Source organism: Mixophyes fleayi, chromosome 5, assembly GCF_038048845.1.
Source record: "Mixophyes fleayi isolate aMixFle1 chromosome 5, aMixFle1.hap1, whole genome shotgun sequence".
NCBI lineage: Eukaryota > Metazoa > Chordata > Amphibia > Anura > Limnodynastidae > Mixophyes > Mixophyes fleayi.
The window spans coordinates 218,709,360-218,727,230 of NC_134406.1; the positions used below are offsets into that span (position 1 = coordinate 218,709,360).

At 38.4% G+C, this 17,871-nt stretch overlaps 1 protein-coding gene across 1 annotated transcript in view; it reads left to right on the forward strand.

Annotated features, from left to right (window-relative positions):
- The first annotated feature begins 344 nt into the window (after positions 1–344).
- Positions 345–17,871, forward strand: part of ASXL3 (ASXL transcriptional regulator 3) — a 100,086-nt gene continuing 82,559 nt past the window's right edge. The window contains exons 1-2 of the mRNA XM_075214416.1: positions 345–398; positions 16,005–16,121. Coding sequence (XP_075070517.1) covers positions 345–398; positions 16,005–16,121 — 171 coding nt within the window. The remainder of the gene's footprint in view (positions 399–16,004; positions 16,122–17,871) is intronic.

Genomic DNA, 17,871 nt, shown 5'->3' on the forward strand with positions numbered 1-17,871 from the left:
ATGGATGGATGGAGGGGGAGGAGATCTGCACAGGGAAACCCCGGCCCCGCTGACTGGAATTCCAAGCGCTGCCCAGGGAGAGCTCGCGAGCTTTGGCCGCCGCTGCCGCCGCCGCCGCTGCCTCTTCCCTCGCGAGAGCACCGGGTCGCCATTCGCAGTGACGTCACTGTGTATTGTTGTGAGGGGGAACGGGAGCATCCCAGAGCTGTCAGCTGAGCAGTGTCCGCTACCTGAGCCAGTGCTGCAGCGGCCGTTCTCCTGTCACGCTGAGCCATTGTCTCCACGCGAAGCCCCGAGTACCCGTGGATACCCCACGTCATAAGAACCATCAATGAGATGCAAACATGAAAGACAAGAGGAAGAAGAAGGACCGCACCTGGGCCGAGGCTGCCCGCCTGGTAGGTGCCTCTCCTTCCCTTCCTCTAGGCAGCCTGCACAGCCGGGTACGGGGCTTTGTTGTCATGGGCTGTACGTGCAGCACCAGGAACGTCCTCCCATACATTGCACTCACATGCATTATGTGTGCTCAGTGCACAGCACACATACTCACCATTCATACTCTGCTTTCTAGTATTATCACACATGTGTCTATATATAGCCTATATATATATGTACAATTCCCTTTATTCACACTGTAAGCTGCATACATGACTCTGCATTACATTTGTGTTTCATCTCTGCTTGCATAATTTAAGTGGCTCATGCATATTTAATATACTTCAACAATATAAACAAAGCATGTTCATCCATTAACTATGACTAATTTCAGGTATATTATTAGGTTGTTTTTTTTTTTAATTACAGGTGTATTGTGTGCATAAAAATACAAGCATATTGTATAACTACATGCATATATTGTATGAATATATCTATAATAAATATAATTGAGTAGTACAATTACCTTAATACTTTGCTTGTTTTATGTGTATTGTTCTTTTTATAAAAAAAAAGTAAATGTATGTTTGTGAACATTTACTGTATGTGTTACACTGTGTAAATATCCTGTGCATCCCTTTCATGCTGTCATGAGATATGTGCTTTAAATTGTAATTTGCTTTTCAATTCATGGAAATACTGTACAATATTCAGAATTTGCAGAGTGATGCACATTTTAATGACTAACAATGTTCATGTTAAATTATGCATCTTGTCAATTTCTGTTTTTTATATATAGCAAAGGGTAGAATTGTGTGAGTGTGTTGTGTATGTATATGGGATTTCTACATAACTCCTAAATGAATCAGATAGAGAAGTATATAAACACACAATAGAATGATGCAGCCATTTTTACATAATATGAACTGTCATCTGTCAGTTTTCAGGATCAAAATATCTGATTTGTTCCTAATCAAAAATTAAAAGGATCGCCTTCTAACCAAGTAATGATAAGTCATTCTTCATCCTTTTTATTTATATATATATATATATATATATATATATATATTTTTATATATATATATATATATATATATATATATATATGTGTGTGTGCAAATATGGTCTGTTTATGAGTAGGCTCTAAATATGATTTGGACACACATCAGTGCTGTATTTTTTTTAATTTTTTTTTAAAATGTTTAGTGGAAAAAAAACGTTGAAACACTTTATCATGACTTTGTTGGTTGTAGAATGCATTTTTCCACCATTTATTTATGCAGCCGTAACTAACTAAAATTTATAAGTGAAATGATATAAATGATATATTAAAGGTGTTTTATGAAAGTATGTCCGTATTATATTTGAAAGTAGGATGTGCATTATTTTATTTCTCGTATAAATAATAAAACAATAACCATGAAATGTCATCTTTTCAGTGACAACCACAAAATATTTCCTCCTTTGGAGGTGTAGTATGGGGGCTCTGGTAGTAATACCAGGATGTAAATGTATCACTGAGTAACTGATATTCATCCCACCTTCCCTGTTTCAAACTCCAAGGGGTAAATGTATGAAAGTCCGTTTTTTTTCAACTCGCCGGAAATCGGCGACTTTGCAGCTAAAATTTAAAGCGGCGATGCCTTGTAAAGGCAAGTTTGCCTTTACAAGCCATTGCCGCTTTAAATTTTAGCTGCAAAGTCGCCGATTTCCGGCGAGTTGAAAAAACTAGACTTTCATACATTTATTATTATTATCTTTGACTAATAAGGCGCCACAAAGGGTCCGCAGCGCCGTACATTACATATACAGAAAACAGAACCAAGACACAAGATGATATACAAACACAGGTGACAGGGTAAAGCAAATCACATTATATCTGACAGATAGTGAAAGGGATAGTAGAAATCCGCAAGAAGAAGGCTGAAGATTAATAAAACAGGGCTAGCGTAGCAGGCGAAGAGGTACAGAGGGTGAAGGAACAGTAGAAGGAGCACACAAGGAAAGAGGGCCCTGCTCATGAGAGCAAACAACCTAAAGGGAGGGGGAGACACATAAAGGGTGGTACTAGCTAGGGGAGAGAGCTAGGACAAGAAAGTTAGGAGGACTGATAGACTTGAATAAAGAAATGAGACTTAAGGGCACGCTTGAAGCCTCTGAGAGTAGATGCTAACCTGATGGAAGGTGGAAGATCGTTCCACAGCAGGGGAGCAGCCCGGGCGATGTCCTGAAGATGAGAGTGAGAGGAGGTGATCAGTGAAGTAGTGAGGCGGCGGTCAGAGGCAGAGCGGAGGGGGCGGGTAGAAGTGTAGGTGGAGATGTAGGGAGGGGAAGATTGACTAAGAGCTTTAAAGGTGAGGGTGATGAGTTTAAATTTAATTCTGTAGGGTATAGGGAGCCAATGTAGTAATTGTTGGAGGGAGACCGCAGAGATAGAGCGGCGGGAGAGAAAAATGAGGCGGGCAGCAGCATTGAGGATAGACTTAAGAGAGTCAAGGCGAGAATCAGGTAGGCCAGAGAGAAGAAGGTTACAGTAGTCAAGGCGAGAGATAATAAGCGAGTGAACAGGGGTTTTCGTGGCTTCCGTGGTGAGAAAGGGACGTATCTTAGATATATTCCGAAGGTGGAAGAAACAGGATTTAGAGAGGGACAGAATGTGAGGCTTAAATGAGAGGGAGGAATCAAGGATGACCCCAAGGCATCGGACTTGGGGGACAGAAACGAGGGTAGTGTTATTAACAGAAATAGAGAGGGGGGGGGGAGGTGGGAAAGTCCTGGCAGGGGGGAAGACTATTTATCGCCAAGTCTTTCAGATATTCTTTGTACATTTAGTATTATTATTAATTGGATCAGCAAGTTGAAAGGATAATATAGACATTATATCTGTTTTTTATTACTGAAATCTGCTCTAGCAGTTGCTTGGCTTAAAAAAACTAAAAATAAAAAAAATAACCGTCCAAAGGCTCCCAATATAAGGTTGGGTGCACATTGTGCTGTGTGTTTCACCACCCTTTGCTGCGTTCAGGTGCTTGGTGAATGAAGATTTAATATCACTTATGCATCATGGATCAGACCACACATTTTATACCCCAACCCCTCCGCAGCGCAGCATGATTGCGCAAGGTGCAAAAATATACTTTTTACCAGGGTTTACACCTAACTCTAAATTAGGTCCATAGTGATCAATGAATACACAATGGCTGCTACTTTCTGTTTTTTTTTTTTTAATGCATTCTTGATAATTTTACTATGAACGCCTTATGGAGTCTTCTATAAGGACCTCATGTGAATAATGTTGATACTGAATTTGCCTTGTCTGGACAGACCTGCAACTTTCACCATATGGGTTGATAGATCATATATGCATCAGAAGTACTGTTTGTATCCAGTTGTACCCAGGCTAACAGTACCACTAATCAGTGGACAAAGTTTCATTAAAAATGGTCACCTTATATTACTCAGTAAGTCATGTCTCACTATAACACATAAAGCTTTCCGTATACAGAAATCTTCCTTCTGTAAGCCATCAGTATGAATGGTCCTAACAATTGAACCATTTATCGTTGCTAATCTCTACTTGATATCCTATCACTTTTCAGTGTTTAGAAAGTTTCGTATCTTTAATTTCCAATGTACTTTAATGGATCACTAAAACAGAGTTAGTGGAAGTTAAGTAAGGTATGCTCAGGTATTCAAACACGTGGGTTTATGTAGATTTTGTTATTTATAATTTTGTGTAAGGAGAAGTTTGGGATCCAACTCTTTTTTACTTGTTACAATAATTGTTATGCTTTATTTTCAGTATGAATGAACTAAACATGTAATGTAGTACTAGTCATAATCTATTACTTATTATTGTCTTTTATTTCTAAAAAATTATGAAGTTCTCTTTATTTTATTGTAGTGTTTACATTCACTTGTCTTTTGTATAAGCTTTTTAAAACACAAAATGGGAGTATCAGTAGGATGTCAAAACCATTACAGAACCAATAGGATGTTTTTACATATGACCAGTAGAATATGTACATGATGTAGAGTGGTCTTTGCATTGCCCCCTTACAGGTGGTAAACAGAACCCTGCTAGTTGGTGTTGTGCCAACCTCACATTATCAATTACCGGACAGGTCATACTTGCCCATGTTTTCCTGATAGGCATGTGAATCTGTACACCTGTAAAGCAGAACATTAATTGTAAACATAAGACATTACACCAGCGCAGTTCTGATCTGATACTACTCTCTCATTTTAATTCATAAAGTATACAACATAAGACCAAACAATGAGATTGATGTACAGCATCCAAAATCAACAATTTGTTAACTTGAAAACCAACTTGGCTACAAAATTGTCCAGAGACAGCTTGTCAAATCAAGGATTGATAAAGCTATCCGAAAGAGACGTTCACACCTTTCCTCTGTTAATGTGCATTCCAGTCAGTAACTAATGCCTGAAAGTCCATTAAAATAGGATGAATGGTTTTGTTATCGCTTTGTTCTTACTATTACTTTCTAAAATTGTAACCTCTCATTTAAAATATTAGAAAAAGATATGACTTATTGCCCATGCGTAAATGCACGATACCAGTACATTAGATTGTATTATCAAAAGAACAACTCAGGAAAGGCACATGGAAAACGCATCACTAAAATGGGTCCATGTTTTTATCCATTTTCCAGCACATACGTGTGAACAAACCTGAACCTTAAAGTGTAACTTGGTTTTCTATTGAATTACAAAGAGTTCTTTAGTCATTTTGTTAGGAAGCCAATTAACTGCAGATTGCCCTTTGTACCTTGAAGCTTATAGTATAGTGGTTGGCCACAATATTGCAGCATGTGTGTCCTGAAAGTGGCCTGGAAATTATTATCATTAACTGGTAATCATGTCATAAGTGAGGTTGTAAGATGACCAGAGATCACTGCTATATGTCTGTGTGTATGTAGTCATCTTCCAACTGCACCAACTAACTCCAGTCTTGTTGGGAATGATCTGACAACTCCACCCTAAGGTCTGGATCTCATCTAATTCTGTCATTGCATGTGTGGACAAATTGGACATCGGGCAACAATGTCCGCCCATGTGTGTCATGCTAAATATTCCTGGACCCACAGAGAAAGTACTGCTTATGTTCTAAGGTGTTTTAATTGTCTTTCACATGGCTGCTTATTAACACAACAGGCAAACAATGGTAAGGTGAAAAATATGGATAAACTATTGTTATGTGGGACATGTCAGAATAGGCCATCTTTACTTCAAGGTATATTTTCAGAGATGGGTCATATAGCGTTCACTACCTAGCACCAGTTTAAAAAAAAAAGAAAATGCTAAAAAGACCGACTCCCAAGTCTATGTGAGAAGTGCCCCTTTTTTTTATTAACAGTCTAAAACACTGGTGCTGATCTGTTTGTATGTGTATATATAATATATATATATATATATATATATATATATATATATATATATATAACACACACACACACACACACACACACACACACACACTCTATATGGACAAAAGTATTTGGACTCGTGGCCTTTACACCAACAGGGACTATAATGACATTGTATTCCAATACATATACTATAATATGGAGTTGGTCCCCCTTTTGCAGCGACAACAGCTTCCACTCCTCTTGGAAGGCTTTCCACGCAATGTTGGAGTGTTTCTGTGGGAATTTGTGCCCATTCATTCTGTAGAGCATTTATAAGGTCAGGCACTGATGTTGGACGAGAAGGCCTGGCTCTCAATCTCCGTTCCAGTTCATCCCAAAGGTGTTCGATGGGGTTGAGGTCAGGGCTCTGTGCGGGCCAGTCAAGTTCTTCCACACCAAACTCATCAAACCATGTCTTTGTAGTCCCTGCTTTGTGCACAAGGGCACAGTCATGATGAAATAGAAAAGGGCTTTCCAGAAACTGTTGCCACAAAGTTGGAAGCATAGCATTGTCCAAAAAGACTTGTTATGCTGAAGCACTAAGATTGCTTTTCACTGGAGATAAGGGGCCTAGTCCAAACCCTGAAAAACAGCCCTATACCATTATCCTTCCTCCACCAAGCTTCACAGTTGGCATAATGTAGTCAGATTAGCCCATCTGACTGCCAAACAGAGAAGTGTTATTCGTCACTCCACTGAACACGGTTCAACTGCTCCACAGTCCAGTGTCGATGTGCTTTACACCACTCCATCCGATGCTTGGCATTGGTCTTGGTGATGTGACGTGATGCGAGTCTTGCATGCAGCTGCTCGGCCATTAAGCTCCCACCGCACGGTTTTTGTGCTTTATTTTATACACCTCTGGCAACGAGTCTGATTGAAACACCTGCATTCAATAATTAACTGGTGTGGCCAAATACTTTTGTCCATAAAGGACGTCTAGTTTCTTTATTTTAAACCACTCAAGTGTTGCTCTTTGGTATACTACATGCCCAAAAGCATGCAGACACCCCCTTCTAATTAGTGTGTTTGACAATTTTAGCCACACCCACTGTGTGCCGACACCCAAGCAGACATCCATGCAGTCTCCTTAGTCAAACATTAGCAGTAGAATGGGTCATACTGAAGAGCTCAGTAACTTTCAGCATGGCATTGTCATAGGATTCCACCTTTCCAACCTTGCTAGAGCTACCCCAGTCAACTGTAAAAGCTGTTATTGTGAAGTGGTAATTCTAGGAGCATTATCAGCTCAGCTGTGAGTCAGTAGGCCACACATGCTCACTGAACGGGGCCTCCGAGTGCTACAGCATGCTCCATACTCTTGTGGAAAGCCTTCAGACAGTACAACTATCATCTCTGATGCTATGTTGGTGATCTACATGGGGAACAAGTGATCTAGCTCTTTGACCATCAACAAGTATGTCAAAGTAAAATACCAGGTGCATAGCTATTCTGAGCTGGAGAATAACCACAGCAGTGCCCATGCAGCACAAGAGTGAACATATTTTCCAGAAAGAAAAGTGAGGTTCCATTGTCAGAACCCGACAAACATTATAGTTGCCAGGTGCTAACTGTCTTGACATTTCTACAGTGACTGGTTCATCTTCTCATGTTTCCAACTTCCACTGTCTCTCCTCGCTATCATTAGCTGCAAAAAAATGCCATTCAATAATGGCTGCTTTAATATTGGTTTCCGATTATGCTTCTGCCTTGCAGTGGCCACACACCCTTGCCCTGCCACCAGTGTTATGTACTGTTCTCCACACCTCTTAGATTGTAAGCTCATTTTGGCAAGGACATCTAACTTCTGTTTCATGTCACTGTATGTGATTTATTTGTAGCATGGTCCCCTCAATGTACTCAATGTGTTGGTACTTTATAACTAAAGTATAATGATAATAATCATTTGCAATAATGCCCTTTTTGTTTTTATTTTGAAACGTCTTGTGTGTTTCTCTACCATGCTGTAGGATTTCTCATAGGCCGTGATATTTATGTTAAAACAATTCACAATACTCAGTTTTTGCACAGGTGGAGTTAAAAACACAGTGTGTAACTTTTGAGGCAACATATTGCCCCTGGGCAAATTGTGAATAAAGTAATTTACATTTTTAATTTTTAGTAATTTGTGGAATGGTTTGGGGAAATTTGTCTTGCATTGACATTGCACTCAATGATTTGTGAATCAGTAAAAATAATCGTACTTTTCAGTTTATCAATTAAGAATCTATGACAGCAAATGTGAAATGTGCTGGGAGCTGAGTACTTTTTCAATACACTGTATGTAAATATTGCTTTATGTGTAACTCAGGGGTTCTTAACCTGTATTACTAGCCATATTATATTAATAATAATTTGTACAAGTCTCCAAATTACTATCCATTTATATCTTTTAACAATGGTATGCTTCTGTTAAGGAAAGAAACCGTAATGTAAAAAGGAAGTATATTTAAAAAATAAATTAATAGTTTGTGAAGCTGACAGACATAAGTTGCTTTTCACATCAGGTAACCATACTTAAATAGTAATATAGTCATGAAAAAAAGTACAAAGAACAGGGCGCCACATAGTGTATTACCAGATAAACATGGAATAAAAAATGCACTACAATAATTTCTGAATAAGAAACCACGTGACTTTCAAGTTAGATAACCCCGTGAAGTCAGTGCAACACAGTGAGTGAAGTGACTCAATTCCCAAGTGAGATCACCACTGATTAAGGTTTCTGCGTACCGGATAAAAGACTTGAAAAGCACAACTGAAATGCTGATGATATCAATAAGTCTGCTTAGACAACCGATGTAGATTTCTCCTCAGCAAAATGACACTGATTGCAGCTGGAACATCTATCAGTGCAGCTCCATCCAACTCTGCTCAGTGACTCCCTGCTAGGAGAGGTTTGATGGCATTACGTCCATGTAGGGGTGAATTATTGTCCTATTAGATATTCATGAAGTATCGAGGACAGCTCGTCCTCGATACCCCAGGTATAGGGGTTTACATCTAGCAAAGGCTGGAGTAATATAGTCATACTTGCCTACTTTTTAAATCTGTACTTGATGACGTGATTAAGCCCCCCCCCCACCCCCCATAATTCAATACCGTGAATTTCAGCATTTTACAGGGTCCGGGAGGTTTGCCTACTCTGCGAGTCGACGAGAACTCCCCGAAATTCGGGAGCCTCCTGAAAATTCCAGGAGAGTAGGCAAGTATGAATTTAGTATAACAGAGAAGCAGTGGTGTTCAGTATAGTATAATGTATAAAGAGTGCTAAATTATGTCGGCGCTATAGAAATGAAGGAATATATGTCCTGATGTAAATCTTAAGGACAGCTGTCCCAGAAGAATACCCATGCATATACAGATATTAAGCAGTAGGAAAGTGCTTAAGGTCACAGAACTCTGAAATTACTTCTAATAACTGTAATAACTAAGCAGGGTGAATTTTTCTTTAGACATACGTTTTTCTAATAAAGACCGAAGTGATTACATAACAACTTACCATTTCAGAAGTATTGCCATCAGACCTGTTTATACAGACTATGTTTACATAGTTTATACATATATTAGAATTGCTTGTGTTATATAATAACTTGGAACAAGTAACAGGACCTATGGGTCCAGAAATTTCCCTTGTTGGTACAATCCTATTTTTGATGCGTTAAACACTTGCTGTAGTTTTGCGCCACGCTAGTGTACAATTCTCTGCTTGTACAAGTTCATGTTTAATTATTTGATAAATTAATTTATGATATGATTAGAATGGACATGTATGCAAACGCCAGCAGGATGGGTTTGTTGCAGTGTTTTTGTTAACTGAATATGGAGAACAAAAAAATGACAGAGTATAATTTTTTCTTGTTTTGTGAAATTTAAAGATGCTATAGTTCTGAAAATCCTTTCTGGTTTTGGTAGTAGCAATATATGTTCTGGAATATATCTCTCCAAATATGAAACATATTGTTTTTGTTTGTTTTTTGTTTTTGTTACATTTTTCCAGGGTTGTTACATTTTAAATAAAAAACACAATATTTTGTTATTCAGTTAATATTTCCCACATAAGTTATGTAAATATCAGAATTGCAGCTATATTTCTGTTTTTGTAATATAGACAGTGATGCTGGTATAGAATGGTATGTTATACTGGCACTTGGTGATTAATTACATTGGTCCATGCTCATTTTATTGCCAGTCATAATAGAGTGATTTTGGGGTAACTTTGTGGTACTGATTCCAAATATGACATTGGTTTTGTGAGATTGGCTCTAATTTTGTAAATAATTGGTACCCCATTGAAAAACAGATGTAAAAAATGTAATAGTCCGGACGATCCTACTTACAAATTGCATAGAAATGGTCTCAAATCATACAAAAGTAAACACTTGAAAACCATAATGGCATTTTATTTGATATAATAACAGATAAACATAGTAAGCTGATTTGGATAATTACAATTAATGCATAGTAAAACGATGTTCTTTTATGTGGGTTATCCGGACAATCATGTTGGAGGCTCCAGCAATATTCAGCCATCGTGTGTCTGTCTCATCTGCCTTGATACTTTTCTTTCATCACCTTTATTTCTTGATGATGAAACCTCTCCCCTTGTTTCTCGCTAAAATCACCAAGATTGTCTGGAAATTTGTGTAAGTTGAGAAAATGTACCTTTTTATGCTCATACCCTAATTTTTAAAGTTGGTGAGCATGTTTTGCACCAGTTCTTCATAATTGTCTGCTTTGTGGTTACCCAAGAAGTTCTTGACAGCTGAGACATGGCTGTACCAGGCAGAAGATTCAACATCATTCATGAATTTTGTGAAATTAGAATCCTTGATAAGTTTAGGAATTTGAGGGACATCAAAGATTCCAGTTTTTAGTTTTTCCATACTTAGTCCAGGGAACGTATTTGTAGCTATTGCCATCTTTGTCCAAGGCCTTAACAAATTGTTTAATAGGATATTGTCAACTGGGCGTTGTAGATAAAACACGTTTTATCCTTAATTTGCTTTTGTCCAATGCAGAAACCACAGTGGCTGAGTTACTTACCTAGACTTCAGTGCATTTTGGGCTCCAGAAAATTGGCTTACGCTTGTATCATTTGGTCAGTAATGAAGATACACTGTAAAATAAAAATAATTTCACAAGATGTCCGGGCAAAACTTTATTTAGGAACTTCTTCTCAGCAGTAAGAACAAATGCCCTTAATGCGAGAATATAGAATCCTAGCAGAAATGACCTGGTTGTGGATGAGTGTATTTTGATAATTTCCTATGTTTAGCAGAACATTTATCTCCACCCCAGCCCCCCTACATACATATCCTATATCCATAGGCTTTTTTGCATTTTATTTGTCATTAAATGGGCATGATCTCTAAACCTATACATATAAGTGTCAGAGTGTGTGTGTGTATTGATTTTTTTTTGATTTTTTTTTCTAAAGCTACACTCCTAGGTAAGTTAAAAAGAAATTGCACTACCAGGAGAAATTTGGCTAATGTATGTGAATACTTACGTTCAAAAACAGTGCTCATCAAAGAGTATATAATTTGACCCCACTTCAGGACCATTAAACTGCATTATATTTTACCAAGGGTTAAATATTGTTAATGTTGCTGGTAACTTCAAAATTGAAGTGAAAGTGGCCTCTAAGCATATTTGAACTGGCTCCATGGATGGACAAAAGGTGTTTTTTTGCTGGTTTTTTTCCTTTTGTTATTCCATACAGAAATCTATTTAAAGACATTGAACTCTCCTCTTACCCTTTGACTTAGAAAACACAGTCACCTACACTGTAGAGCTAAGTACAGTAGCTATAAAAATTATTCACCCCGTTTACCAATTTTCACTTAAAATGTTCTTATTTTATGGAACCAAAATGGTTTTGTTAGGTGATCCTTACCATTGATCAACTCAAAATACTCATAATGTCAAATAAACAACTTTCTCATCATGAACAACCAAACACATTAAAAGCAAATTAGTGAAAAGGTTATTGAAAGCAGGAGAAGACGTAAGATTACATACACTGTAAATATCCCGTGGAGAACTGTCAAGTCCATATACTACAACTGTAAATAAGTTTGGCTGAAGCGACTCATTTAGAGGTGGTTGCATATGTGCTTTTGGCGTATGTAGGAAAAGACGTACACCAGAAAAATCAAGCTTGTGTCCATGTGAAGAATCTGACCAATTTTGCATTGTATACAACAAAGAGAAGTACTTATGCCTGAGCCTGTATGTACTCCTGACGGAGCTGTAGGATATGCAAGTGTTATGTGTTAGCGTTCGATGCAGAAGTGGCATTACTCTATTTGTACACAGCCTATATATTGTAATGTAAACTCCTTTTAATATTACTACCAGTGGTCAAAGTGGAAATTTAGAAGTGGCGGTATTGAAGATGTAAGGTAATGAAATTTGATAGTTTTACAGTGAGAGCTGCTGGAGAAGTGGCGGTATGGCATACCATCGTATATATAAATGTCTAGTGGCGTGTGTTAGTCTGTCTGTCTGTGTGTGTGTGTGTGTGTGTGTGTGTGTGTGTGTGTGTAAAAAAATAAAACCAAGCTGCAGCGCCACCTGCTGGGCGGAGTTATACACTGACCTACTAAATTCTTAATGTGTGTGTAAAAAAAAATTCAGAAAGGGCTGAAATTTGGTATACTAAGATGTTTTTAATTTGTTAATTTAATTTGTTAATTGTTAAGTGTTTATAAAGATTTAAAAATATATATATATATTTCTTGAAGGAGAAGTGACAGTTGGGAGTGGTTGGTGGTTGCCGGGGGTGACAGTGGGGAGTGGTTGGTGGTTGCCGGGGGTGACAGTGGGGAGTGGTTGGTGGTTGAGGCCTGGGCTATGGCCCAAATGCATGACAAGAACCTTTTTAATACCTTAAGTAGCTTGATTTGACTAGAATGCATGAGTATCATGCACGGGTTAACTTGTCGTGTATATACCCCCACTTCAACCACTGATTAATACCATATTAAAAAAAAATAATACAACACCTCCACATCTGTTTATTTCTTGAAAAATGTAAATGAGTATAATCCTGCAGCAGGCCATATGGAAATGACGGTTAATTCATGCGAGTAGATGGCCTGACTTGATGTAATATAGCTGTGATGTCCATGTTTTCAATATTGGAGAGGTCAATTGGCCAATGAGAAGCTGCTGCTGGTAAGCATCATCACCTTTATTTACACCAGCCCTCCAGTATTCGTAAGAGATACTCCTAACAGATCTATCTGAGTCGCACTTACGCGTCTACTTCTACAAGAGCCCCAATGGGAGCATAATGCTGTTGGATGCGTCTCTGCCTCTGGGACTGGAAAATGTTGCAAAATGAACAGAGCAAGAAATAGACAAATCTTGGAGGAAAACCATTTGCAATCTGCAATAGACCTAGGACTTTAAGAGAAGATTTATAGTCCAGCAGGACAATGACCCAATGCAGACAGGGCAAACAACATTGAAGTGGTTTAAATCTAAAAGAAAATAAATGTCGTAGAATATGCCATTAAAATCGCAGACCTCAATCCTCTCAACAATCTATGGAATGATTTGAAAATTGTTGTACAGCAATGGTCCCCAGCCAACTTGATGGAGGACAAGCAATATCACAAACGAGCATTGGATTTATGTGTCCAGATGTGCACAGTTGGTAGAGATAAATAAAATAAACTTACAGTGGTAAAAGCCGCAAAAGGTGCTGCTACTAAGATTTAAAACAAGTATCTAAGAGAAAGCATTACACTTTTTTTAGTTTTGTTTTTTTAAATATTTTTCTTTTGTGTTTTTTGAGTGGCAACAATTCTCTAATCCTTTTTGGTTCCATGATTTAAGAAAATACAATGTGAAAAATGCCTGAGCAAGTTTATATTTTTTTTATAGTAACTATATTTTGCTAAGGTATTCCTGTGTTGTCACTAATCCATAGTGATTTGTTGGAGCTGACAGTTACACAGGAAATGGCTACCTCCACTGTTTATAGATGGTGGGTTTACTTTTGATAAGCACTTTAAAAAATATATGCATTGCTCTTAATATAGAGTTTGTCCTGTGTCTGCTGTTAGAATTGTGACCTTAGAAAAGCAGTGAAGTTTTCATTGTTGTACCAGTGTTCAATGCAATGAAGAAAAAAATACAATTACTTCAGACATGAGTGGCAATTCCTTTCTAGTCCTGTATTGCTTGTTTTATGACAGTCTTGCCAAGCAGTTGTAAGGAATGCTGAAATATAATTTTGCCTGCTGTTGTTTACCCATCTGGGAACTTCCTTGAAATATAGATCAAGGTTACAAGTAAACCATTTAATATTTAGAACATTAACTCAGTTCATTAAGCTATTTAGTTTTTACTAGCAAAATCAAATAATATAACCTTCAAAATATGCAATTGCAAATATCCAAGATTTACTGCTTGAACATGAGAAATTATAAGAACTGTAAATCACCTCTGTAGTGTCTTCTGTGAAATAATATTGAAATAACTGCTCTCTCCAAATTGAACTAGAAAGTAGATTACATTTATTTCTAGAAACCTTCTGTATTATTCAAATTCTCAAATTATTTCTGTGTATGTGTGTGTGTGTGTGTGTGTGTGTGTGTGTGTGTGTGTGTGTATATATATATATATATATATATATATATATATATATATATATATATATATATATATATATATATAAAATCTATCTACTATATAAATGCCTAGTGGCGTGTGTGAAAAAAAAACAACAAGCTGCAGCGCCACCTGCTGGGCAGAGTTATACACTGACCTATATATTTCTTAAAGGAGAAGTGACAGTTGGGAGTGGTTGGTGGTTGCCGGGGGTGACAGTGGGGAGTTTTTAACACCTTAAGTAGCTTGATGAAGGATGTGGCGATGAAGATGAAGGATGAGGTAATGGAGAAAAATGATGAGGTGGTGACATGTGGACAAAACCACGTTAAAAAAGGGCGCTTGCGTCGGGAAGTAACGCTCTTCCCCTGAGGAGGCCTGGGCTAGGCCCAAATGCATGACAAGAATCTTTTTAACACCTTAAGTAGCTTGATTTGACTAGAATGCATGAGTATCATGCACGGGTTAACGTGTGTGTGTGTGTGTGTGTGTATATATATATATATATATATATTGGAATATATATATATTGGAATATATTAGGCAGCAAGTGAACAGTCCGTTCTTGAACTTGATGTGTTCTTAGCATACAAAATGGGCAAACGTAAGGATTTGAGCGACTTTGATAAGGGCCCAATTGTGATTGCTAGACGACTGGGTCAGAGCATCTTGTGGGGTGTTCCCGGTATGCAGTGGCTAGTAGCTACCAAAAGTGGTCCTATGAAGGACAACTAGTGACAGGGTCCTGGGTGCCCAAGGCTCATTGCATGTGGGGAGCGAAGGTTTCACAGATCTAGATCATCATATTATTTATTCTTGCCTAGTTCAACGAGTGGTAACAGTATCAGTGCACTGATAATTGACAGTTAATTGCTGTTTTAACAATGTTATTTTTATTTTTGGTTTAATAAACTGCCTTGATATATTTCCTACACGTGGATTAATTTATTTATTCTGGGTAGCGTTTGGAGTCTCAGCGCTGTTTCATATTATATAAAGCGAAGGCTAGCCTGTCTGGTCCAATCCCACAGAAGGGCTACTGTAGCACAAACTGCTAAAAAAGTCATTGCTGGCTATGATAAAAATGTGTCGGAACACACAGTGCATCACAGCTCTGTGTGTATGGGGCTACATAGTTGCGGACCAGTCAGAGTTCCCATGCTTGCCTCTGTCCACCACCAGATACACCTACAATGGGTATGTAGACAATGTAGCAATGGAAGAAGGTGGCCTGGTCTGATGAATCACGTTTTCTTTTACATAAGGTGGGTGGCCAGGTGCATGTGCACCAGGATGCACTATGGGAAGAAGGCTGATAGGCAGAGGCAGTGTGTTGCTCTGGGCAATGTTCTGCTGGGAAACCTTGTGTCCTGGCATTGATGTGGATCAGACCCCTTCATGGCAATTGTATTCCCTGATAGCAGTGGCTCTTTCAGCAGAATAATGTACCCTGCCACACTGCAAAAATGGTTCAGGAGTGGTTTGAGGAACATGACAAAGAGTTCAAGGTGTTGACTTGCCCTCCAAATTTACCCAGATCTCAATCTGATCGTGCATCTGTGGGTTGTGCAGGAGCAGCAAGTTATAGACATGGAGGCCCCACCCTGCAACTTACAGGATTTAAAACAGTTGTCCAAACTCATTCCTCCAGGACTACCTACAGTTCATGTTTTCTTTAATCATGCACAGGTGAGTTAATCTATTTGGCTGGGTCAGTAATTATCCCACCTGTTTCTACAGGCAGAAATCCTGAAAACATGCCCTGTTGGTAGCCCTTGAGGACTGAGTTTGGACACCTCAGAGTTAAAGGATCTGCTGCTAATGTCTTGGTGCCAGATACCACAGGACACTTTCAGAGGTCTTATGGAGTCCATGGGCTAGATTTACTAAACCGCGGGTTTAAAGAAGTGGAGATGTTGCCTATAGCAACCAATCAGATTCTAGCTTTCATTTTGTAGAATGCACTAAATAAATGATAGCTAGAATATGATTGGTTGCTATAGGCAACATCTCCACTTTTTCAAACCCGCCGTTTAGTAAATATACCCCCATGTGTCTTGACGGCTCAGAGCTGTTTTGGCAGCAAGATGGGGACCTACACAATATTAGGCAGGATATGCTGTGTATGTTTCTGAAATATGTTTTCTAATTCATCAACAAGATCTACTAGTAACATTCACATAGTTGAGAACAAACTATTTTCTCTGTTATCAGCTAAGGTTGACTAAAGTTTACCATACACTCATCCGGCACCTCGGTTCACTCGTTGGACAGCCAGATCAACGTTAGGCTTGTCCGTACACATACATAGACATCTATGGATAAACGTCTGAAACTTATGGATACTAGTTAGTGTGGCCAGACAATGACCGTATACATGGTCAGAATATGAATTGTCTGAACGCATCTGCCTTGTTAGACATCTGAGGGCTCCCTGTGAGATGTAGATCAGGATCAGCTTGTGCACATTTACATAGCGATTTGTGTTCCAGTAGCTGTAAAACAGCCTGATTGGCTGCCCAAATTTTTGGGATACATGTGGACTTTCACAATTAATATCTTCCATTTTGATGATGAGCTCCTGAAAATTATATGTAAGACACCTTATAGTTTAGGTTTAGTGAGCCTTTAATGTTTTATTCTAATTCACTCAAACAGCTACACAAATGCACAACTCTGCCATTAAATTTAAGTGAATTATTTAATCTTTCAAGAGGCTTCTGTAGAAATCAATTATATTTTTGTCATAGTCGATTAATAACTGGAAAGTTAAAAAAAAAATCAGTTGCTGTATTTATTCTTGAAATGTGTACTTTCTGCAATACAGTAGTATAGTTTTGATAGTAGATGCTCTAGTTCAGGCCTGGCCAGCCTGTGGCTCTCTAGGTGTTGTGAGACTACAACCCCTAGCATGCTTTACCAGAAGATGACAGAGCATGCTGGGACTTGTAGTTTCACAATATTGTTAGTGCCACAGGTTAGCCAGGCCTGATCAAGTTTATTGCTTGCAGAGGCACTAAAAATAAACTGGGCTTCTTCTATTATCATACACCATTATTTAGTAGTTTTAATAAAGCAATCAGTGAAGGAGATAAAGATTTACATGTGTTACGCTGCAACTACTGGCTAAGATGGGGCATATTCAATTGGGATTCACGCCCGATATTACACGCGGCTGCATGGGTCCCGGTACTGCAACATCGCGGATTTCCGTGCCCACCAGAAATCCCTGATGTTGTGGTACCGTAATGACACTTTACACGTGTAGCTGTGCGTAATCGCGGGCGACAATCCTAATTGAATATGCCCCTTACTGTTATGAGAACGGTAACATTGCTGGATGAGAGAGGCACCTTTAAGGGTCTGACACAATTATATCTCTGGTTATGACAGCAGAAAGTTATTTTTTTATAAAGGAAATGTATTTTCTTGCAATTCA